The 27,461-nt window shown below is 31.5% G+C and overlaps 1 protein-coding gene across 2 annotated transcripts in view; it reads right to left on the reverse strand.

The window, feature by feature from the left end:
• The window catches only part of Gpdh1 (Glycerol-3-phosphate dehydrogenase 1), a 142,667-nt gene extending 119,079 nt beyond the window's left edge, over positions 1-23,588 (reverse strand). Inside the window, exon 1 of one of the 2 annotated variants that reach the window (XR_012757570.1) lies at positions 23,405-23,588. Coding sequence is in view for 1 of the 2 variants with exons in the window: in XM_075374423.1 (XP_075230538.1) it covers positions 23,405-23,451 (47 nt within the window). In the remaining variant the exon portion in view is untranslated. The remainder of the gene's footprint in view (positions 1-23,404) is intronic. The other variant, XM_075374423.1, reaches the window with a different exon arrangement.
• Positions 23,589-27,461: the final 3,873 nt, after the last annotated feature.

Below are 27,461 nucleotides of genomic sequence, written 5' to 3' on the forward strand. Positions count from 1 at the left end.
CTACAAAAACTCCCGGATCAAGTTTTTGTCATTTTTTTACGTCAAACGGCTATTGGATTTGTCATCTGGGACCTCAAAAACCCGCATAGTCGTTTTGCATTTTTTTACACTCGCACTCTTAATTTACGCCCGCACGGGGGATGTTTGCAGAAGTAATGGTGGAATATTATATTGGCAGCTGACCTTAGTAACTGTTGAAAATTTCATCAATCGGCAATGTCAGGAAGTATGTTAAATTATTATATCTGCACCGTTAATTTATCCCCGTACGAGATGTTTGCAAAATTAATGGTTGAATATTGTACTGTCACCCAACCTTAGTAACTGTGGAAAATTTCATCAAGCGGCAATTTGAGGAAATATGTTTAAATTAAGAATGTAAGATTAGAGGACAAACATGAGAAAAAAATCATTGTGAGTTAAAGAAAAGCAAGTAAAAACAGGGGGTTTTTTAGTCTAACTTGTTGGCTTTTACCCCAGATTTCTCAAAAACTAAAGTAGATAAGCTTTTGGGTTCCATTTTATTCGATTTTCATGTCAAAAACCATAAGAAATCATTAATTCTGCCCCTTAAGTAACGTCCTAAAAATTTCAGTAAGACTTCATTTCACCGGGGTAGCTGAAATCCGAGCGAAATCTTTCACTAGCCGTTGTCGCAAACGATGCATTTTAAGACATATCGTTATCTTAGTGGTAAAATTGACAAAGTTCATTTTTTTTAAATTGCACTTTTTGTCAAAATGTAATATAAATGAGGCTATCTTTTACTGGTATGTGTCGAAATCCTACTCTGTTACTATGTCAACTAACAGAGCTTAGTGAAATGATCAAGTTCTGATAAAGAAATCCACTGAGAGATAAAGATGACTAACATTGTTGTATGTAAAAAAGGTAACAATTAGACTTTGTCACATTTACCAATAAGCTAGCGATATGTTTAAATGACCTTTTTCCGTTACTTTCACGAGTAGAATAGGTTATGAAAGTCCCGGGGGAACTTCGCGAGACACCTGTATATGACGTGTAAACTTTCGAAAAATTTAAACCAAAGGGAGGTTGTCTATATATACATTGTTGGTAACAAATTCGCTTCACACTCATAACGAATTTTGAAAAAAAAATTAATCTGATCAATGCCCCATATATAAAAATATTTGTGCGAAATTTTAAAAAATTCGGTGTGGTCAATCCTGAAATATAATGCCAAAAACATATGACAAAAATATGTACCCGCTTAACTTGTCGGACTGTGTGGGAGTTCCTTGATGCGGTTGCTTTGTTACCGACATCAGTAGTTTACCTAAAGGAAGAGACTCCTACCGTACTGCTGTAGGAAGTTAACAGAGAGATATGGCTGGTTATTAGCCCGATTAAAGCTCCAAGCGCTTTAATAGTGGACAGGTACTTGCTGACATTCAGCGGCCTAGGCGTGGCAGCGAATTGCTGTCTGACGAAATAAATTTAATTATTGATAGTTATATATGTTTTAGTAGTTGACGGGATGCGCCTACCAATTTTAGCAAATATATGGCAAGTGGGCGGGCAAACATTTGTAAAAAAACCGCAATACCCCATTTTTGACATGATCATTATACTTTCCACTTTAATATAGCTATTCTACCTACAGCCGCTGAGAAAGTAAAAGTGTCTATTTGTACAATAAAAATTTCTAATTTAAATCTTTCATTTCCACTTTTAGAAATATTTTTACTGTTTTTATTTAGTTTTTTCATTGGTGGGGTTGGAGAGGTTGACTGGATTGTACATGTTAAGGGGAGATTTGAAACCAGAACTTTTTTCCAAAAATTTTGGTTAACTAGAATTTGTTTGTTTGCAACTGTATTTAATCAATCCAAACACAAAGAATTTATACTGTTTTATCACAACCATTCTCTGTGTTCACAGAATAATGTCAGGTTATATTTTTTGGCAATTTGTAATTGACAAATAAAATCAGTTTTGTTGCAAAATTACTTTTTTTTTACAATTCTTGTAATTCCTGTTGTGCATATAAAATAATTCCAAAGAATACATTAAAAATTGTTTTCTCTTTTGGAGAGTATAGATATAAAAGAATGTGTCACTAAAGTGTGGTGTTGGCTTCGGTATATAATGATCATTTTAAAACAATTTAAAAGTACTAGTGCTTTTTTGTTTAAAAAAGGACAAGCTTGACTTTAAAATCTAGTTGTTCACAGGATCAGTTACTTTGAGAGAAAACTGATTTATGGTTATATGCTATAGGCAAGTTGACAGTAAGCAGCCAACAGAGCAAACACATGTGTGATTACTCTTTGACAATGATTGCTTACAGTTAGTTTGAAAACTCACTGAATAATTATTAAATAATTCAACACCAGCTATATAAAAGAAATAATAAAATAAACATAAACGTTCATGTAGGCTGAAGCACATTTGGACTAAAGAAGGCTACAGAAAGTTGTTTTTTTGTATTGGAAGTCTTTAAATATCTTGATCCATTAGCGTTTGTGAACCGTTATACTGAGAAATAATAAATACAAATATGATTCAGCAGGCAAACACAAATTAAGAAAACTGCTTTTTAACAAGAAAGTTGAAAAACCTTCCAAAGAAAATTTAACACTATAGCATACTGGCAAAATGGGAAAATAATTTTAAAACGCTTCTGCGCCCCAACAGCTTGCCAATAATTATCCAATACAATATCTGTGAACATGTCAAAAAAGTAATTTTTCCTATATTTATTTTCATTCTATACTGTTTCATTCCTTTTTCAATGGCTGTTAACGATCTTTGAAGCATGTGTGTGTAATCAGCTAGAATTACTACATCTTCAACAAACCTTATGCATCTTATTTTTCATCCTCCTATACTTGTTCCTTCTTCTCTTTCTTTTAACATATTCCTTATATTATCAATGTAAATGTTGAAGAGGGTCGGTGAAAAACACCATCCTTGCGTAACACCTCAACGTAGACTCACCTAGCCAAGTCATAATCTTATTTACTTTCATTGCTGCTGTTGTTAGTCTCATATATAATTTTTTAATTAACTTTCTATCTTTCCATTTTACTTTCTTCTCTTTAAGAATCTACATCATTATCTCCCTTGTCTAAATCTATGAAACGCAGGCTCACTCTTCTTCTTCTTCTTTATAAATATTTCTGTCCAATCATCCTTACTTGCCCAATGGCATCTCTGGTTCCTTTCTCTTTCTTGAAGCCCTACTGTTCCTCCCCTGGATTCTCTTCCGTTATTCTTACCAACTTCCAGTTTTGGACTCTTTAACAATATTTTAGTAGTATTAAACTTATTGTTCTGTGTTTTGTATATTTCTGGTATCAGTTTTATTCGCAATTAGTATTATTATTGTTGTCACAAAGCCTTTTGGCAATTTTTGGGAGAATATAGTATGGATACTGTATATCCCATTAGCTATAATTTCTACTCCACTCAATTTTTCATTTCTTCAGTTTTTAGACTATAGTCTAAAATAAAAATAATGTTTAATAACAAAATTTCTGACCGAAATTGAAATATTACAATTTAAAATTTTAAAACTATTGGTTTTTTTTTACAATTGTGCTAACACCAGTAAAAGTGATGTCAAAAGAAGAGATTATTTGAAATGGGATAAAGAGAGGTGATAGTTACTAAAAAAGAATTGGTTGGCAAAAGCCTTTTAAGGTCTTAATATATCTATACTCCATTTCTAGGAGGTAGTGTTTGGTATATGTAATTGTCTATGATGGATTATCATGGTTCCAAAGATTTTATTTGAATCGTATATAAACCTGAAAGAAGGTATGGAACGTGTCAATCAATATGAAGCGTTTTATCTGTCATGTACTAATGGGTATCAGTTGTAATTCATAAATATTTTGATTGGAATTGCGGTAGTTTGGCTATTGTAGAAGGCAAAAAATTTGGGAACCATACATCCAAACTTGGTCATAGAATTGTCTAGTACAGATTTGGCTTTAAGTGTAATGTTAATCGAAACTGCTGTTTTCAAGTAATATTTAGTAAATAGTTGTTTCGTCAGGTTTTCTAGTATTCTATGCCAGTATGTGAGTTCCATATCAGGCAACTATTAATGTAGTAGTCTAAGATCTATGACTTTTGCAGTCAGAAACTGCCAAATCATAATAGAAGACAGAGTAAATATGATATGTGTACTTTAATAGGACTAATTTTAACAAAACACAGTGATCAATAAATCATCCTTCAAGTTTGGAAACACAGTGTTGGAGATTTAGTGAAACGTCATTTGGCTTGTTGGAACAAAAGAGTATTACAGTGCCATTCACATAAGAAGCTAGAAGCATTTCAAGATATTTGCAACTGAATATGCTGTACCGAAGGACACTAGATTAGATTCTTGAGGAACACCTACCAGGATAGGAAAGGATTCAGACTGAATTGTATCACTATACGCTGAAAAATACCAGTTTGGAGGAAGAGGAGAGGTTAAGGAGAGAAAGAGGAGGTTATAATTGGAAATAGAAATAATATATGGATGGAAAAATTTGAGTTAGGAAAGAAAGTCACTTATCCAAACCCAGTCTAGAAAAATGCTAGCAGGCAAAATAGGAGCAGTAGTAAAAAAAAATCAATAACAATGAAGTTTGTGGAATGTCCAGAACAGAGGCCAAATTGTTGGTTTGAGATGCCTGCTGCATGAACTAATGGAGAAAGTCCATGAAGTAAAAGTTATTAAAACATTTTAGAGCAGAGGGAGGCTTATAGGACTATATAAAGAAAAGTCATTAGGTAGTTTTTTGGCCTTGGAGAACTTCCACTGAATTGATGTTTTAGTAGTATGAAAAACAGTTTTAATTAAATGTGTTAAACAGAATCTTTAAACAAATTATATTGTACATTTTTTTATGATCTAGATTTTTGTAAACACTCATCTTAAAAAAAAAGTATAGCAATGAAAAAAAAAAATTGTTACCTGATTAGTCTCCAATACCCCCTCTCCAAAAAAATAAAAATAGAAAAATGATTGAAATTTTATTTTAAGTAATTTAAAAAAATTTCATCACAGATGAGGTAACAGAGAAAACTTAGTCCTGATCAAAATTATAAAGTTTTCTTTAAAATTACAGTAAATCTATCTTGTACAGGAGTTTTATTTTTTGCATTTTAAGAAGGTGCTTTGATTTACCATAAACAAGAAAACTTCATACAATTTCTCACCAAAAAGAACCTGAATCTTCACCAAAATAAAAATATTAAACTTAACGTGGTTAAAAAAATTCTTTTATTCTACATTAAAAGTAGCTTTTTATTCAAGTAAAAATAGACAGCAATTTTTTATTCAAATTCTTCTGAATACATATCAAGTGAAATCTCTTGAAAAGTAAATAAATCTCATTTTACTTGCTGTCAAATACATACTTGTACAGCAGTGATAAGTTTTTTTAGCGAAATGAATTTTAATTTCATTCTGTTTGATGATAATTACATTTTCCTCTTTTAATTTTGAGGTCATTTTATTTTAGCTGTATGCAATCATTAAAGGTTATCACCAGGTCGGTGATATACATTTTAGTCAGTCATTTTGTCTGAAGATAAATTTCTCTCAAACAGTTGTAAATAAATTATTTTCTAAATAAAACATTAAGTATGGGTTTCTAGCTATACTAATTACTTCACACTAATTCTAAAATTTGAAACGTTAATTTTTCAAAAATTTATTTTTGAAAAACTTACACTTTTTTTACAAAAAGAAAAAAGATGATAGTTATTTAAAAATAACCGTACCATATCTTTTTGCACATAACTAAGATGCAGATTTTGAATATAATCTGTAGTAGAAGTCAATATTGCACACAGCTCAGTTCTGTGTAAAATAAAGAAAAACCATCTCACACGTCCCAGAAATACAACTCTGACCATTTTTATCCACCTTTAGTAACACAAATAAATCTGAACGCAGTTGTTATTTAATAAAATGTAACTTTAAATATACCTGTACAACTTGTAAATATCTAGCAAATGAATAGCCCTCCTAATTTAGTTGACATACATGATTTATGTAGATGTAATAATTGTATTTTTTTCCATCATTAAACTTACCTAAAATTATTCATCAAGGTAAGTTTTTGTGGTACAGTTCAGTCTATTATTAGATAAATCCCTTACATGGTGATTACATATACAGGACTTGAGTGTTAGTTGCAAGAAAGTCCATTATTTGATGTTTATCAAACATCAACTGGGGTTCAGATTCAGAAATATACTGAGGTTGTATTAATCATTGGTTCAATAAAAGCTTAACTACGGATGTACTGTATATTCATCCGCTAGAAAGTTGCATCTACAAAAGTTATATGTCATACAAAACTGCGGAATTAGATATGCCACAAGCACTTTCCGTAGAAGTCCGATGACTAGTTTAATGTCAGAAGCCGGAATAATGCCACTACATTATAGAAGAAAGATCCTATTTTTAAGATAAGTGGCAAATATATGGGCTTTTCCTACCCATATAAACAATAAAACATTTAAAAACCATCCTCTGGCTGCATTATATGAACGTTGTGCTACCTATTCCAGACCAGCCGGAATACAGTATCATAAATTGATAAGAAAATATAAAATTGCTTTACCAGATACACTAATAATTTTTGCAACAGAAATACTGCCATGGCTCTTACCAGCGGTAAACACAAGATTCGATTTCTCTCATGGAAAAATTAAAGAGAAACCAGCAGCAACCATGCAATAGGAATTTTTATCAAGCATCAGTAGTTATGAAGAATACATTAAAGTCTATACTGATGGTTCTAAAACTGAACATGATGTTGGGTGCTCCATATATGTAAATGGAAAAGCCCATTATTGGAAACTGCCAGATATGGTAAATGTTTATATGGCAGAACTGACTAACGTGATTCAGAACATTTCTGGAAAGAGAAAGTGCTTATATGTTCCGACTCGCTAACCGTATTTACTGCAATTCAGAACAAGAAGATTAGGGATGTCCTTACTGCAAACATCTTGTCCATTTTTGTATGTTTTAAATCGACGAGGGCAGCAATAAGTATCTGTATGGACTCCAGGTCATGCTGGTATAGCAGAAATGAAAGCGCAGATGAAGCTGCCAGAACGGTAACAGTTTATGATAATTTGGATATAATTCCTGACGTTAAAAATTGTCTAATATAATAAGAAACAGGTGGAGTAATGAATGGAGAAGGTTAAATACGAAGCAAACGCAATTAAAACTTCTCCGTATAAATGGAAGAGCGATGTGAAATTGACTCACCGAGAACAATGGCAGTGACATGGCTAAGAATCGGTCACACACGAATAACAAATTTATATTTGTTAACCGGTGAAGAAAATCCAGTGTGTGGTGTCTGTAATAAACTGCTTACAGTCAAGCATCTAATGAAAGAGTGTAGCATATATGAGGCCCTCAGAAATAGGTTCGGTCTAATACATAATATTTTTGCTGATTTGGGAAATAGAAAAGAAGAAAAAATAGTTGCTTATATTCATGCCAGCAGATTATTAACAAGTTTATAAGTCAGTTCAAACTGAGTTTAAGGAATCTGTGTAAGTGACGTAGTTTTTTTTCTATGAATATGGATATTTTTTAATAATGTTAGTATTGTCAAGACTTTCGTTTTTCATTTTGTTTTTATTTGTTTCATTTTAATATGACAGCCCTTTACACCCTGTAAGTGTTATCAATATATATGAGTAAACACTGAATGTAAATAAATGCTCAATCAAATAGTAAACACTCAAAGTTCTATGTTGTTATTTCGGTACTTTTAAAAATAATGTAAGGGTCCTTTACACCCTTACATATGACGAACCTGGTGGTTATTTAAACCCTAATTTTAAATTTGATGAGGGATAATGACCTTAGATGCCCATATAAAAAAAAGTAATTTTGTTAATTTAATATTAAAAAAAAAATTTTAATTAGTTTTTAATATGAAAGCAAGTCACCACGTTTGAAGAATAGACAAATGGCAGGAGGATGGTATAAAAGTAATAGATAGGTTTTCTATTAATAGTGTAAAAATATGTTTAATTACGGTTTTTCGGCTTGTAAAATTTCACAGACTTATTTAATGAGAACTGATTCCAAATGATATAGTTTTATTTATTGTATCGTAACATTATTAATTTGGATAACAAAGTCGAACCGATTGACACGTTGAAAGCCAAGAATTCAATACTCGGTTGGGTCTGGTGTACTTACATCCGTTACAATTATCTCTATGAGCAAAACTAATAAGTGGGATTACCCAATAAATAAACAAACAGGTAAGTAAACACAGGTTCGAAATGTAGGAAATTTATGTTTTTATCTGTCCGTCAATAATCTTTATATAAGGTCATTTCTTGGTGTAAGACGTAATAGATTAGCTGCTTACGGGATTGAAGCGAGAATAAAAATTTACACTTTTTTTCTTAAGCGTAATTGATAAATTACGAATGGAAACAGTGTTGCCACCTTCAATGGAATATAATTGGCTAGTACTAAGCGCGGGAGGCGGATTCTGGGGAACATCCGTATTTTCTAAGCACGACGAAGCTACAACGAGTTAACTGCGAATAGAAACCTATTTACATAAGTCACCATCACTATATTGTCGTTCTGACTATCCAGGCAAATCATTAGTAAAACTAAGCGTCATAACCCCTTCCATAGTCATTCCAGTAAAACGTCTTTACTTAAATTTTGTAAAAGACTGAATCTACTTTTAACCAAAAAACCAATTCATTCAGAAAAAACAATTATACATAAAGAAAAGAAGATTATATATAACTTTAAAATTATAGTAATAATTAATTGTATAAAATAAAAATAATTTAAAGCAAATGTATGTTACCAACTTTGATAACAACTTTATTAAAATAATAATTACGATGATTTATCAGCTATTACGCATACATGTCTGCAGATAATATTTAATAAGGAGTGACATGAATAATAGATTCTGTTAATATTTCTCATTAATTCCTGTTCATCATAATACGTTTTACAAAGGAAAAAAATGGCGGGAGTATCAAATTTCGATGAAAACGAAATGTCGTTCTCGCGAGATACAATGCTGATTGTTCATAAGTAAGGGGGGAAAAAGAACGCTACGTTTAATTTAATTACAGCGTTATTTAAAATAATTAACAGCATAGCAAAATAAAAACTTAAGTATTTTAATGTCGTTAGCATTTTATTAAAGAAAAAAAACTTGTTTTCATCTAATTTTACCTACTTATAAATGTTTTAAAAAATGTATTGTTTAACATTAACGAACATTATCATGGAAAGAGTAAAAATATGTTATATTTATTAAATATTGTCTTATGTTACGGTTTCTAAAGTAGGTATTCAACTGTGATTACTAATTACCGCGTGATAATAGGTATTCAACTGTGATTACTAATTACCGCGTGATAATAGGTATTCAACTGTGATTACTAACTGATTTACCGCGGAGTAAAAAAAATTAATAAAAACCGACCCAATAGCGACCCATTTCGGTTCATACACAAAGTTTTTTTTAAATATTTCTACTTAAAAATATTAAATAAAATTCATTCCTTTTTTTAAACTACTAAGTTACATTTTTAAGACAATTTGGTTATCTTTCTGTTAACAAAGTTCTGATTTCCTCAATTAAAACTAAACGTAAACCTTTTTGAATATAAAATAAACCATATAACATTAAAAATTAATTTTATTTTTGTAAAAGTTCGTACTCAACTAATGAATGAGTAAACCTTTTTAACATTTTTAAACGCAGCCTGAATTCTTACCGATCTAATAACTTATAAAACACTTTGTAATAACTTATTTTTAAGACTTGCTACGAATTAATAGAAATATAGATTGTACAAATAATTACAAATTTCAAAAGAATATTTTGAAGGAAATACAAGAATGGCGTTCTAAGACTAGGAAAAGGTCAGGTTCATAAGTTTAACAGGTAGGAATTTTAAAAAAATTAACAATTTTTTATAAACCTTTTACGAACTAAAATATTTGTTTATTAGGAATAAAACTAAATTCTTTTTTTTTGTTGAAAATACCCTTTTTACTTCCTTTTACTAAGTAAAGGATATATTGTGATCGCGAAAAATTTAGGTTTTCAGATTTCAACGGAAATATCCATTTTGACTAGTTTCGGTATGACGTCTGTACGTGCGTATTCTGTCCGCCTCTCCCTGGTACGTCAGACCGGAGTCTATAATGAAACCAAGTCAGAGATATGAACTGAAGTTGAATTCACTAAGTAAGGGAACTACGAATAAATTTCGATGTTGCGAATAACATTTTTGGTGGTATGTTATTATTCATTTGCTTCGAATGAATAATTCGAAGGGTTCATGCTTCCGCTAACTCGATAGTTCAGAGGGTAACGATGTAGTACATTCAAGATATCCGGATGAGGCCTGCAAACCCACCGGCTCGGTCTAGTGGTGAACGCGTCTTCCCAAATCAGCTGATTTGGAAGTCGAGAGTTCCAGCGTTCAAGTCCTAGTAAAGCCAGTTACTTTTATACGGATTTGAATACTAGATCGTGGAAACCGGTGTTCTTTGGTGGTTGGGTTTCAATTAACCACACATCTCAGGAATGGTCGACCTGAGATTGTACAAGACTACACTTCACTTACACTCATACATATCATCCTCTGAAGTATTATTTGCACGGTAGTTACCGAAGGCTAAACAGGAAAAAGAAAAAAAAATATGAGGCCTGCAGCGAAAGCAAAAACAGGGTTTATAAATTTCACTGATGTAAATGCTTCGGTAGACATTTACCAGTTGCATCCCAACTAGGCCTGGCTTATTGCTATGAGATGTAAAAAGTTAGAGAGCTAAAGACGATTTCCATTAAAGCCCATCACGGCTAGGAACGGGAGGGGGTGTGTCGACCGGGAACGTCAGAAGGCGGATGTCTTCCGCTACGAGGTTGGGATGTGCGTACGTATTTATCTCCCATAACTCAAAACCGATTAGCCGTAGGATTATGACATTTTATATTTAGGACTCTGGTAACATCTAGTTGCTTGCAATCGACTGGACCAAAAGTGTCCCAAAAAAGCCCAAAATCCAAAAAAATTGGATTTTAGACTTTTCCTTAACATCAGTCATAACCTCTCATTGAGAGCTTTTCAACGATATATCATAAGTGGTACTTATATTCATTGGGTCCGGAGTTACAGCCAAAATTTTAATTAATGAAATATTTTGATTTTACAATGGGAAGGCACATCCGGTTCTAACCCGCATTAATCTCCTTTTTTTTAATTTAAATATGTTGATTTATTAATAATTATTAACCTCCGATTGTAAAAAAACGTTTTACAACATAAAATAATTCAAAAACATTAAAAAAAAAATATGAAAAAAAATCAGAAGTTATTAATGAAATAAAATTTTATGTACTTTTAAAAATGTGTATATGTAATTTAATAGGCGTACAAGGAAGTCACGAAGTGTCCACATCAGATTTTTTAAGAAATATTGACGAAAAATCTAAATAAATGTCACAAGTAACAATATAATTTACCTCATAATTACAATTATGAGGTTCGTCTGAACCATTTTTTTCAGCACAACAACCAATAAAATTTCACTAACTACAATATAATTTTTGTTTTTAAATTCATAACTTTTAATTCACACAGATAATAGAAATGTACATCTTAAAATAAAATTCAAGATAAGTTTCATAATTCTGATGATTTTTATATCCCAATGATAATAATACATATATAAAAGAATATAAATCGGGGAAAAAATTTCTACTGCATTCCTAAAATATTGTTATAACAATTAAGAGTCAAATCTAATTTCAACAGAAAACAGTGCTATGTTAAATATAGATGAAATTATTAGAAAACAAAATTTTAATTTTTTTTTTTTTAAATGTTTTAAAACAACAGACCGAATCAAAATGTATAATTAATCATCTTGATGACCATCCTCTGTGACTGGTGCTGCAGTTTTCACACTGACAACAAATACTACAAGAACGAGCGGTTTTTAAAAATCTTTTGAAGATAGACTTACAATGTGATCGAAAATTGTATAAGATTTAAACTGTGAACCTTCACTGAATATATTGCTTCTTTTTTTTTTATAAATATTAAAACATAAATAATATATTTTTTTTTTGTCTTCAGTCATTTGACTGGTTTGATGCAGCTCTCAAAGATTCCCTATCTAGTGCTAGTCGTTTCATTTCAGTATACCCTCTACATCCTACATCCCTAACAATTTGTTTTACATATTCCAAACGTGGCCTGCCTACACAATTTTTCCCTTCTACCTGTCCTTCCAATATTAAAGCGACTATTCCAGGATGCCTTAGTATGTGGCCTATAAGTCTGTCTCTTCTTTTAACTATATTTTTCCAAATGCTTCTTTCTTCATCTATTTGCCGCAATACCTCTTCATTTGTCACTTTATCCACCCATCTGATTTTTAACATTCTCCTATAGCACCGCATTTCAAAAGCTTCTAATCTTTTCTTCTCAGATACTCCGATCGTCCAAGTTTCACTTCCATATAAAGCGACACTCCAAACATACACTTTCAAAAATCTTTTCCTGACATTTAAATTAATTTTTGATGTAAACAAATTATATTTCTTACTGAAGGCTCGTTTAGCTTGTGCTATTCGGCATTTTATATCGCTCCTGCTTCGTCCATCTTTAGTAATTCTACCTCCCAAATAACAAAATTCTTCTACCTCCATAATCTTTTCTCCTCCTATTTTCACATTCAGCGGTCCATCTTTGTTATTTCTACTACATTTCATTACTTTTGTTTTGTTCTTGTTTATTTTCATGCGATAGTTCTTGCGTAGGACTTCATATATGCCGTTCATTGTTTCTTCTAAATCCTTTTTACTCTCGGCTAGAATTACTATATCATCAACAAATCGTAGCATCTTAACTTTTCACCTTGTACTGTTACTCCGAATCTAAATTGTTCTTTAACATCATTAACTGCTAGTTCCATGTAAAGATTAAAAACTAACGGAGATAGGGAACATCCTTGTCGGACTCCCTTTCTTATTACGGCTTCTTTCTTATGTTCTTCAATTGTTACTGTTGCTGTTTGGTTCCTGTACATGTTAGCAATTGTTCTTCTATCTCTGTAATAATATATAAAATACTTTATATATTGCAGAAAGACTACCTTGTTCGGCGACCGCTTACAATGTGTAAAGATTTGTTTTGTTTTATCAAAAAAAATATATATTTATATAAAATAAAATCATCAAACAATCATACTTTTGGAATATAAAACTAAACTTCTCTCACTACACAATCTTTTACACGATCAAACGGTTTTTTATGGAAATGCAATAAATATTTAAAACATATAAATCAACATTTGCCGACCCTTTCACAGGTACCGATCCACCAAAACTGACAACCTTAAAATAATTTTTACCCGCACAAAGAAAATATACTAAATGAACAGACAGAATTTAAATCTAACACACTTTTAAAACATTTGGTATAAAACACGTATCAGCCTAAATACAAATAAACAGGTTCACAGTAATAAAATTAGCCTAGCGGAAATATTAATTGACGCCAATGCGATAACAGCAGCATGTCGTTGAAAATAGTCACAAGGACTGAACAATTTTTGAGATAAATTCTTAAAAACGTTCTATAATAACCTTCGTTCAGTCTGACGTCGTTAAAGTTTATGGAGAAAGTAGTAGCAAACGTTTCTGCATTATACCAAAACATATTATTTTAAGAAAAAATATTTTCATTTTCATTATATGCAGAATAATATATTATTTTTATTTTATTTTTTTATCTCTACATCCCCGGGTCGGACATCTAATTAAGTATACTCGGCCCGGGGGGCCTGTCCTTTAACTCAAAGGAGGCCTCTCCACCCACCGGCTAAAAATCCGGCACGACGCCCCCCCCCCCCCCCCCCCCCCGTTGTATCTTCTGTTGCTTGCCTCAAATCCCCACCCGCCAGAGACTGGGTCTCGGTCATTAGCATTGCCTGCCTCCACACGGGAAGGGGAAGAACCAGGCACGGCTAAGTCGTTCCCAACCCCCCCCCCCCACCAAAAACAGGGTCTCGGTCTAACTTTTTCCTCACCTACTGGCCCCTGGAGTCCCCACCCGATCATTGTAGGCCGCACACCTAAGCATGCGACCACTCACGGATGGGGCTGTCCACCCTTCTCTACTCTGACATCTAGAACCTTCTTCTTCATCCCTTCTGCCACCTTGGCGGCGAAGACTTCGGTCGCGAAGGTCTCAAACTTCCTCCAGTTGGCCTCAGACCCTAAAATAAATGTCAAAAGATTCTCTACCTGAAGCCCATTAATCCCGGCCGCTCTTCTCTGATTCTGCCATTCATTACACACAAATACGGTGTGTTCTGCGTCATCGTCCCTGTCACAATACATGCAACGGGGAGAGGGTACAAATTCCACAGAGGTGGAATTTGTACAGGTAACTTTGAAAAACACCGTGCCCGTAAAACATTGAGTCACGTAATAACCGACCTCACCGTGCCGCCTATCAAGCCAAAGGTCAAGATCCGTGAAAATTCGTTTGATCCAGCCTGCTAGGTCTCCTGACCTCCACCTCTCCTTCCACTTTCTACGAATTATATCTGCGGCTTCGGCCATGTCCACACCGTCAAAAGAAAACTATTATTGTTTTTTTTTGTCTTCAGTCATTTCACTGGTTTAATGTAATTCTCCAAGACTCCCTGAGTCAGTCGTTTGATTTCGGTATACCCCCTACAGCATCGTTGTCCAACCTTTTTACAACTAAGGGCGAATCTGAATGATTACAAAGGTTGCGCGGGCGCCAGGATTCGTTTCAATTATCTCCACACTACTGCTGCTACTAACAAAATCAATAATTATAAATTATAATAATGACGAAAACATTTGAAGCAAAAATCAATTATAATTACTCATCAGATAATAAATGTGAAATTTGTCACTGCATGCCCGTTGCAAGTTGGGGAAAATCTGGTGGGCAGGTGGAACAAGCCGCTCTTCTTAACGCATCATCAAGGTGGTAATCTGTCAGGCAGGATCGGTAAATGTTTTTGATGATGTTTATTGATGAAAATGCAACTTCAGAAAGATACGTTGAACCAAAGCACGAATATATTTTCAGTGCAACACTAAGGAGAATGGAATAATATTTTTCTCTGTCCACCAGAATCCATACATTGCTACACGTTGCATATGAGGATTTTAAGGAAAGGTCAAAATTTACCTAATTCTTCAATTTTAAACTTTCCGAATATTTCACACACCCTATTTCCAAGTTCACTAACGTCAACGGAAGCGAATGGATTGTTGACAAACAGTATCACCGGTTCAAGTACTGGAAACTGGCTAAATCTACTGTCAAATTCAAACACAAGAGTTTCAAGATGCTTGGTATAAGAGGAAAGATCAAATCGCCGTCAATTACTGTTTTGGGAATTAATTTGAAATTTTGAAAGTGTGAAAGGGAATTTCTGTTTAAATGTGTAATCCATAACTTCACTTTCTTTACAAACGCATTTATAACACTTATATGTAAAATATTACGATATTTCCCTTGCAATTCGAGATTTAATTCGTTTAATTTTCAAGTGATATCTCAAGTTCGTAATAATATGGTCCGGGAGATGATTTCAAAAAGTCTCTGATTTCATCTAGCAGACAGGAGAGTCGTTCCAGTGTTTTATCCCTATTAAGCCACCTTATATCTGCATGAAGAATTACGCTGCCATACTGATATATTTAAAATATTTCGAAACAATCGATGACGTGTAGAAGACTATCTGATGTAGTTCACCACTCGAATTGCAACTTTCATGACGTGATAAAACTTTAAAACCTTTGCGCATAAAACTTCCTGGTGGATAATGGAATGATAAGAAATAAATTTTGGAAATGATTCATCCTCAGCACAAAAATATAGCAATCCATTATTCCTACCTGTCATAGAAGTCTGTTGTTATAGCAACAAGCTTTTAAAGTGGAAAGTTACTATCTTTGACAAGTTTAAAGAACGCATGAAATATGTCTACTCTCCTTTTTCCATGAAGTGGCAACAGTTTGACAAACTCTTCCTTTACTGTGAAGTCATAGAAAACCATTCTAATAAATGCACACAACTCGGCAATATCAGATATATCAGTACTTTCATCAAACTGCAGTGAAAAATATTCACATAGTTGCAAATCCTGATGTAATTGAGATTCCAAATTATTAGAAATATGTTCAACCCGCCTAGCAACAGTTTGTTGAGACAATTGCAGACCTATAAAGGAAGACGTAAGTGCAGATTTATCTTTGTGGCTTTCGAGCAGCGATTCAGCGGCATTGATCATTGCTTCTTTTACTACTTCCTCATCGCTAAACGGGGTTTTCTTTTAGCTAATACGTAACAGATTTTATAAGAAACTTCTGTCAAGTTACTGGTATCCTGAACAGGTTTCGTAAACACAGATTGTTGCAATTGTAATTTAGATTTAAGGTCTTTCACTTTATGTTTTCTCAGTTCAGAATTCACAGGAAATTCGTTATTAAACTGATTGTGATTAATAAAAAAATGCCGCTCTAAATTACTTATTTTAGAAACAGACACGCTAGCATTACACAATAAACACACACATTTTCCCTTATATTCATTAAAAAAATATTGATTCTCCCATTCACTCTTAAAGCTGTAAATCCTTTCCTTTTTAGCCGTGTTGAGACTACACTATATATTATGTTAAAATAATATCTAATAATTTAAAGAACTTCACTTTAAAAACACTGATAAGGTATGGAATGTATAACATATCACAATACGAGACAACGTAACATATTGTACCAGCAGAACGTAGGCCTAATTCACTTCACAACTACTTAGTTGTATTGAAATTAAAATAGAAGAATTGGATGGCACTCAAAGAGTCGGAATTAATTATGTTGAAAGATAGAATCTCATTGGTTTTTCTAAATAACAGAAAATTCCCTGGCCACACCCACATGCAAATTAATTCAAAAACTCTCTCTCACGAAAAACATATGTTTCTATTTTAGGAAGGTCAGGTTAAAATTTATTAAACTCGATATTAGGAAATGCAAATAACGAAAGGGACTCAGTTTTACCAAAGAACAAAAGAGAATGCTAGTTTGAAATTTATTACAAAAAATGCTAATAGCTTGAGTGGAGAGCAAACCACCAAATGGGTGACAATTAGGTAGTTCTGTCGAGCTAGACCCCCTGCTAGGAGGGTCTTAAATCATTACAAAGGAAATGAATTTGTCATGAACAATAACAAAGAAATGAACACGTGTTACAAAGGCCGGCAGTATTACTTCTGTTGAACTGCTGGCAAATATAACGGCTAATATGTATTTTTTATATCCTTTTTAAGATGTAAAATATGTTACTTTTAAATGTGAATTAGTATTAAAAATTGCCAAATGGGCGCGGGCGTCAAAAGACAAAACGAAGGGCGCCCGCGGGTTCCGGGTTGGACAACGCTGTACTGCAGCCTAGATCCCTAACAATTTGTTTTACATATTCCAAATGTTGCCTGTCTGCACAATTTTTTCCATCTACATGTCCCTCCAATATCAAAAATACTATTCCATGATGCCTTAAGATTTGGCCTATAAGTTTGTATCTTCTTTTAGTTATACTTTTCCTAGTGCTTCTTTCTTCATCAATTTGCCGCAACACCTCTTCATTTGTCACTTTATCCACCCGTGCGATTTGTAATATTCTACATCACGTATTTCAAAAGCTTTTAATCTTTTCTTCTCGGGTACTCCGATCGTCCAAGTTTCACTTCCATACAAAGCTACGCTCCAAACATACTTTCAAAGATGTTTTCCTGATGTTTAGATTAATTTTTGATGGAAGCAAATTATATTTCTGGCTGAAATCTTGTTTCACCTATGCCATTCGGCATTTTATTTCGCTAATGCTTCGTCCATCTTTAGTAATTCTACTTCCCAAATAACAAAATTCTTCCTCCATAACGTTTACTCTTCCGATTTTTATATTCAGTGGTTCTTTTTCTTTATTTCTAACATTTTTGTAATAATATATTATTTATATTTCACTATAAAACAGATAATGAGCTAGGAAATAATACCCGAAATTAAAATATCCCACACAAAAAATTATGCAGCACAGATCTGTGCCGCTAAATGCTTCCTTCAATATTAATAAAGTGCTACACCAATAATTATAATTGTTGTAAAAATCCACATTTGTTACTTACTTTGCGTTATTGAAAGTTTATTTTTACGGCGTTACGCGGTCGTCGACGTAACTAACGTAAAGAAGCGAAAGAGTTAATGTTAACTTTATTTGTAACACGGAAAGATAGCAACCAAACATTGAAATAATATTTTGGTGCTGTACTTTGCTTGGAATTAAATTTAAGCGGTTTAAGATTAAAAAAGATTGAATAACTATTGGAGATAAAGAACTTTCTAGAACACAATCCTAAACGTTTGCCATAAGGGATACATCGGCGAACATTTTCTTCATTTACTAACGATCGACCAAAAAATAATGGAAAATTCAACTGATATTTTCAAGAATATTTAAAAAAAAAAATTAATAGGCAGATAATTTTTCAAAAAAACTTATTCTTCCGTAATAAAATAATACAAAGCCCTTGTAAAATAAAAGATAAGGACTAAAACATTATTAAATAATACAGAGAAAGAAATAAGGAACTAAAAAGTTTGTATCATTTCATGATGTACAATTCATTAACAGTATTCTACATAACATTACACTCATTTAACGGTAAATTGTTCATGGTCATTTTTAACATGGAATACTTAATTATTTTTGACAATGAAAGTACATTTCAACAATAACAGGTTATTATAATGTAAAAAAATAACAATCGACAACAATGTTCAATATATATAAATTATTAGCCTTGTAAAACAAGTTACGGTTACTTCCTCTTAATAAAGAGCCAAGATTGACCACTTACACTAATATAATGTAAATATTCATATGATTGAAACCCAGAATAAACAAATTAGCTGAACAAAAATAAAAAGTATGATCGGAAACATCACGACGACCTTCCACGTTTTTTTTTTGTTTTTTTTACATAAACACTAATAGAACTGAAAAATTATGCGCACAGTTTGAAATAATAAAATAATATCAAAGAGAATATACATTCTTAATATTGTAAAAACACTTTTTCAGATATTATGAACCGTAAAAGAAGGAAATTATTACTATAAAAATGTGTTCCAATCTCTCAATTTTTAAACATCTCGGGAGGCAATTCAAACAGAAATTTCGGTAACATAATTCTGCATGTCTGAATCGTGTTTATGTTAATCTCAATATTAAATAAGTTAACCAACAATACGAAGAAAAAAATTTACACACACACACACACACACACACAGAAGAGAGAACGTGAGAGAGTACATACGTGACCGAAAAATCACAAAACCTTAACAAAAATTATTGGATAATCAGGGTAGGATTAACCAATAACAGGTTTACGAGTTATCCAGTAAAGGTAGTTATTTTTACACGGATTTGAATACTAGATCGTGGATACCGGTGTTCTTTGGTGGTTGGGTTTCAATTAACCAAACATCTCAGGAATGATCGAACTGAGACTGTACAAGTCTCAGACTTTATTTACACTCATACATATCATCCTCTGAAGTAATACCTGAATGGTAATTCCCGGTGAGTAAACAGGAAAAAGAAGAGGTCAACGAGTTAACATATCGGGTTGGTGTAGTGGTGAACACGTCTTCGCAAATCAGCTGATTTCGAAGTCGAGAATTCCAAAGTTCAAATCCTAGCAAAGGCAGTTATTTTTATACGGATTTGAATACTAGATCGTGGATACCGGTGTTCTTTGGTGGTTGAATTTCAATTAACCACACACCTCAGAAATGGTCGACCTGAGACTGTGCAAGACTACACTTCACTTATACATTTCAGTAGTACCTGACGGTGATTCCTGGAGGCTAAACAGGGGAAAAAAGGTCTACAATTTAGAATTCGTAACTCGGAGGGGCCCGGCTTCAGTACAAGGAAAAATAAATAAATTAACAAAAAATATTTATTTTATCTTTAACCAGCATCCCCGCTACGGCTTCGCCCGCGCTATATGGTTACTGGCATTAACCGTCGCGGTTAGGACTCGCTTCGCTCTCCCTTCCCGTCTAGCCACTCCTCAGATCATTAACACTTGGTTAAGATCATTAGCGCTCACGGTTATGAGAATAATAATGATGAAAAAGAATTAAAACCTGTTAAATTTATAAAAACTATCAGTGAATTTAATTTCTTCACAGCAATAGTTTGGTCACTACAGACCTTTACTTTGAGTTATCTAAGAATGTGTGTTTCAAAATAGTCGGCCTCCATCTTAGCCCTACTTCGTACGGATAGAAATATAATTTGCCCGGTTCTTCGCGTTACCCAACAAATACCAATAAGGGGTGACCGTACTTTGTTTTCAATTTAAAAAAAAGAAAAAAGTTTTAATTACTTTTATTTTACATTTATTAGTAAAGTAACCGGAGGTATATGCAGCCGTATGTACGTTGCACATACAGTAACAGTGGCCTTGTTGGCTGAGCCGCCGCGCCGTACACCGTCGCACCCCTTATAAAATCAAAATTTAAAAAACAAATGAAATTTTTTTTATATTTATCTGAAGGTTATTTAAAAGCCCCAATCTAGCGAATATCTCGTTTAGTATAGTCGGAAATGGGGAAAATTTGCAAGCATTGTTCAAAATGTTTTAACCTTCTTCAACCCTTTCAAGGTCAAATTTAGCAAAATCTACAACTGGTTTTAGATATTTACATGAAAATTACACACAAAGACCAAGTTGATAAAATCCATTTTTTACTGGGTTATTAAAAAAAATAATTTAAAAACCATTTTTATCCTTTAAACTCGGAATTAAAAAAAAAACATTCTTAGTTGCATTTACACTATAAGAACATGTATTCAAATTTTCATCAATTTATGTTCGGTAGTGCTTGGTGGGCATTGATGAATCAGTCAGTAAGGGACAAGTTGCTTTATAGGTACAGATATATATATACATATACAGCATGCATATATGTACATGATTATTATTACTATATTATGTAAGATATCTTATATATTAAAAATGTTTGGCTAAATTTTTTTTCCAGTCCATTAATATACAGAATTAATCTTTTATTGAATTAATGTAAAGAGATCAGCAACAGAAAAGGCTAAAATAGTACTATTTTACAATAGAAAAGGGTATACTGCATAACATATAACGTCCCATGTTTTTTTATAGCTTTGATACAAGTAAATCATATAAAGTACAAAGATGCCAATCAGAATTACTTTTTATGAAAATAATGATGTTGATTATACAGTCAGTCCCTATACAGAAGAGATGAAAAGTAGGACTGAATGGCACCAGAATTTCAATCAGCTTGGCACAGCAAAGAAGGCAACAGGAAACTACTTTACTCCCTAGTTTCCCAAGTAAGTCTAGGGTACTTATAATTTTTGTGGATGGTTACACTATTTTTGGAAGCGACTTGTCTGTGATTCATGTCAAATCACCTACGTTTATGACATCTAATACATAACAAATAAAATACAAAATATTTCACCTATTTATTTTACAATTTAATGCTATAATTTGAAATAACAATTATGAAACAAAATTGGTTAAACGACAATTTGATAATTATTTAATTTGGTTAATTTATTACTTACAGTTATCTACAATGATAATTTTTATAATAAATACCAATTTATTGGTAACACATCATCACTTTCCAAGCAATATCTTGTCTGTAAGGTTTAGACTACTGTTAAACAACAATTCCTTTTAGTAACACTGCTTTCCTTGCCAGTCAAAATTTTACTTAATCCAGCTTTACTATAAAATACTTTATACTACACTTTATCATAACGATATAATATACTAATAAGATATCACTGACCAAACGATCACAATGGTTACAATAAACACATCATTAACAATGTACTAAATACAATCTTCGTAACATTTTTAATAGAGAATTTGAATGTATACAAAATGTCTAGTCAGCTGGAATTGAAGCTCACATCTACATAAAGGTGAAATGCTACCACCCTATCGCAGAGGTGAATCTTCTTTCTTGGAGTTTGTAAATTAATACAACTGAATGTACAATATAAGAGACAAACTGGAAATCCTCAGTCGATAAAAAAAAAAAGTAATGACAAGGTACATGATAAATCAAGTTAAAAGTTAATTTTCAAACAATGACAACAAAGTACAGTTAAATAGAGAATTCAGATTTTAGGTATTGAGAGTTGGAGGCAAACTACATATAATGTTCATATTATACTAAACATAATAATAAAAGGGGAATTACTATTTTAATATTTTTAAGAAAATGTTAAAAATTGAGAAAAATTATCAAAATGTGAAGGATTATGGAACAAATCCTCTTCTAAAAAGGAGTTGGAAAACTGAAAGTAGTTGGAGTAAAGAAAGAATGAAAAATGTGGGAAACATTAAGAGAAAAAAAAGAAAGAAGAATAAAAGCTGATTTGCGATCCTTTAGCTAGCCAGAGTAAAAAAAAGTTACTAAAAACAATGAATATAAATTTTATTAAATCATGACAAAAAAAACCAGTACCTTTTTATTATTTCTTCATTAATTTCTACCAATAATTTAATTAATTTTCTTTTTTGAAACAAATAAAAGTATGCTTAATGAACTTTAAACGTTTTTGTATATTTAAACTCATACTATTATAAGATTGGAAATGTTTTAACGACAATTATCAATAAAACTTTTAATAATAAACCAACACTTTTATTATAATCTTTTCTTAAGAATAAAAAAATAATATAATTATACAATACTTTTAAAATAAAATAAAATAAAAGCTCTTTTTTTTTAAATATCATAAAATTTAAGTTTCATAAAAAATGCTAATCCATTAATATAAATTTTAAAACCGAAATTATATTATCTAACCTCATGTGTAATACAATTACATAAAATCAGTAGTTAACGATCTTCACAATTATAACCTATTATCATTAAAAAAAATTAAGTTCTAACATCTGTCAAATACCAAGACAGGGAAGGTAATGTGTGGATTTTTACAAACAAAATCATAACTTAAGTACACATCTTCAAATCAATAAAAATGAATTAAATTGCAAACAAGATATACGATACCGGTACACTTTAAAATCAACCCTAAAAACAAATACACTTTACACTACAGTTAACATCAGCATTTTGAACTTAATCCGCATATTTATCAAGAGAAATCATTTTTATAAAAGGGTGAATTAATCATAAACGTACAAAAACACAGAGAAAAAGAAAGCATGCAACGAGCATGGTATAATGTAAACATTAAAAGCTAAACTTACCAGTTTCCAGACCCAATAATACAAACTTTCTTCTTAGTAGCAGCCATTACAAATAATAATAATTCGGTAGAATAAAAATTATACTAAAATTAAAAATCAAAACGAACCGTTTTTAATGTTTACAAAAAAGAAAATAAGGAACTAACCTACAGAGAAATCATCGAAAGAATGAAATGAACGGAAAGCGAGGAGTAAAGTGTATTTATGAAACACGCATGCGCAACAACAGACAGGTTTTCATCTTACTGCAAAAAAATTCCCTGGCTTAACAGCTGTTCAGGGCAAAAATAAAGATAGTTAATGTTAAAACTATTTAGGGTGGATGTTCAATAATTAAGTCAGAACATTTGTTGTGTTTTTTAATTACATCATGTTAAATAAATATTCTGCACATTGAAGAACATAAATATCCACAATAAATATGTACCGGGTGATCATTTGAAAAGTTACCGCATTTATTATTCAACAGTTATCAGTCCCATCGTATTTCTGTTTGCAGGCATTTATAACATTCTCGGGGGCGGTCTTTTTAAAATTATTTTCAAAAGGATTTCATATACATTTACCCCAACTCAAAAATCTTAAATGACAATTATAACATTTAATTTACATTAGTTGACAACCCGAAAAAATAATGTATTTGTGAAAAAAAAATAAAAATCCATCCACCCTTCGCTCAGTAGGTGCAAAAACCCATTTAGGGTAGTACTTTTTTTAAATTTCAGTCCAACAAAAATAACTGTAAAATTACTTTTAAACCATTTGAAATAATCATAATCCTGGATTAAAAGTATGAATTTTTTTTTTTAAATTACCAACACAAAATGTTACTCCTAATGTTTTCTAAATTTTCAAGGTGAATTTTCAAGTTGAAAACTTATCTTTCCTAAATTAGACAATGTAGCTTGTAGTTCCTCATTGGAAGGCTCTTTGAATGAAAAGTAATTTGGCACAAATGAAATAAAAATTGGTTCACTGGTACTGAAGTTTTGATTAAAAATGTGTTTTTTTTTTAAAGATTTTTTGGGATAGTGTTATTAACCAAAATCATTAGGTCTGAAATTGTCTGTTATTACAAATATGGTTTTTAGGTTTCTCCAGTATTGAAAAAATGTACCAGTAATGTCCAGCATTATAATATCAGTTAAATATACAAACACACTTTTATTTATTCAAGCTACTGCATGTTTTCAACATTGAAAACATGAGTATTTACATCGCTCAGTATCAGCAGTTATGTTTATTAACAAAGCCATTTAGAAAGAAGGTGAATTCATCAGAAAAATAAATATTATTTGTAAATATTGGCATCTATTAAATGAATCATTTTTTCACAGAATTAAAAAAAAAAATCAAAATATATGTATTTAACATCTTACATAACTTTTCTTACTGTAATTTGTAACTTTAAATCCAGGCAACTTTTGTTCTGTGGTAAATTTATGCCTAAACTTCAAAGCAATACTGTTTCTGAATTGATAAGTTTATAAATTTTATTTTGATTATGCAGTCAGAGATCAAAATAAAATCTGGGTACCTCATGTTGTTTGCAGATCATGCTCAGTAACTGAATGGTTGAGGGGGAAACAAAAAGTTATGCACTTGCTGTACAGATTCATGCCATTTGGCATGAAACTAAGGACCACTTCATCAACTGCTACTTTTGTATGACATATATTTTTGGATTTTCATTCAAAAATAGAAAGTTCATAAAATATGTAGATGTATCCTCAGCTCTAAAACTGGTACCATATGTAAGAGTTACCTGTACCTCTACTACCATCTAATCTGACATCGCTAGAACAATGTGAAAATGAAACAAATGATATACAGGATGTTGAAAAATTTCTTCCTGTATCTGATGAGATATCTTCTCATTTAATTCAACAACATGAACTTAATGATTTAATTCCTGATTTAAAGATATCAAAGCAGTAAGCTGAACTTTTGGGGTCTAGACTGCAACAGCAGAATCTTTTTTGTGGAAAAAACAAAAGTTACTATGTTTAGAACACGATCTTTCAACTTATTTTACTATCAAAAATACATTGCGCATTTATACTGATGTCAAAGACTTGATGAAAGAGCTTGGAATTTGGAATATTCCTGAAGAATGGCATCTTTTAATTGACTCTTATTAACTTAGCAGGAAAGCAGTTTTATTGCATAATGGTAACAAACAGCCATCCATTCCATTAGCTCATGCAGTTGATATGAAAGAACTGTATGAAACTGTGGGACTGATATTAGAAGCAATAAAATACAAAGAGCAGATGTGGCAAGTTTGCAGTTGTTGCATTACTTCTTGGTTTACAAGGTGGGTTTACGAAATATTGTTGTTTTCCTTGTCTTTGGAATAGTCATGAAACAAAAAGTCACTACCACATAAAGAACTGGCCATTGCGGCAAAACTTTGTTGTTGGTGAAAAAAATGTAAATCATTTATCAATAATTGAGAGTGGTAAAATCATACTGCCGCCACTTCACATAAAACTCGCTCATTAAAGATTTTGTAAAGGCACTAGACAAAGATGGACCAGGATTTAATCATTTAATAATAAGTTTCCTTAAACTGAGTGATGGTAAGCTCAAGGAGGATATATTTATTGGTCTGCAAATCAAGAAACTGTACAAGGACTCAACTTTTGAATGATAAACTTAGCAAATGTGAACTAGCTGCAGGTCCTTCAAAGATGTTGCTGGTGGTTTTTTAGGCAACAGAAAAGATGAAAACTTTGTTTTCTTGGTTAATAAACTGTTAGGAATCTACATATAGGATTTATAACAGATGACAAACATTATTTTCAAACACAATTATATATCATGTAACCATTCTTTTTAGAATTCATAAACTTTCAATAAGATATTTATTACAAATGTACAATTTATAAGCCATAAAGAAAATACAACAAAATTTTATATAAAAGTGATTTATTATTTTCATTCTTAGTATACAAAAGGTGTTTCAATAGCAAAAATTACTCTATAAATTTAATACAATAAATATTTTTCTAAATAAATACAAATTTAAAAAAAGAAACAAATACAACTTTTTGAATCTATGTAATACATTTTAATATAATCAAATTAATTGATTACAAATCAGTGGCATACAGTAATTGCTTCAATTATATTTATTACAAAGTAACCCACTGATCAAATTAAATATTTATTACAGTAAAATCACACAATTTTAAGTTTACCATTTTGACATACAAACATATTTTCTAGCAAAATATGTTTTTTATTTTTTATAAATAACACTTTAACCCTTCCTGTTCCTATGTGAAGAAAACATCTTTAAAGCTCTTCTTTCCCACATTTTTTTTTCTAGGCCATAAACAGACTATAATTCTTTAATATATAATTCATATAGTATTAGGCTTTTCTGCTATATTTTCTTGTACATTATAAATGGATAAACTGTGGTAATTAACAACAATGGAGTTGTTACAAAGTCAACTGAAGATTCCTTCATCATTGAAGATAATACAATCAACATTTTTATTTATTTCATTCCTCTTAGATAATGTTTTAATATTTATTTCAAACAGATTAAATTAAAACACTATGACAACTATAATAAATATTTACACACAAAACACTATTTGAAGAGCATATAATTTTATGCTGTTAAAGTTACATTATAAGGTTCATTATTTATAAAAATAACGTAATTAAAAATTAAAAAAAAAAAAAAAATTGACAGAGAACATGCCTAATGTTTAATAAATTATAATGTACATTAAAACATAATGAACTGCAAAGAAGATTTTATTAGTGAATAAAATCAATATTATAATACAAAAGTGGGATTGAAGCAAGCAGCTGAAAGGGTTAAGTTGTGAAATTTACATTACAATATTTTTTTCATTTTTATGTAATAAAATTAATTTTTACAATATTGATTGTAGAAACCATAATTAATCAAATTTCATTTGTTTGATTTTGGTCAAAGATGTTTAAAACATCTTTCAGAATAGGATATAAAAAATCATTTTATTAAGTAATATTATATTTTTTGTTATTTAATTCTAATAGAAAGACATCATTATAC

Source organism: Lycorma delicatula, chromosome 9 (assembly GCF_047948215.1).
Source record: "Lycorma delicatula isolate Av1 chromosome 9, ASM4794821v1, whole genome shotgun sequence".
In the NCBI taxonomy this organism is placed as follows: Eukaryota; Metazoa; Arthropoda; class Insecta; order Hemiptera; family Fulgoridae; genus Lycorma; species Lycorma delicatula.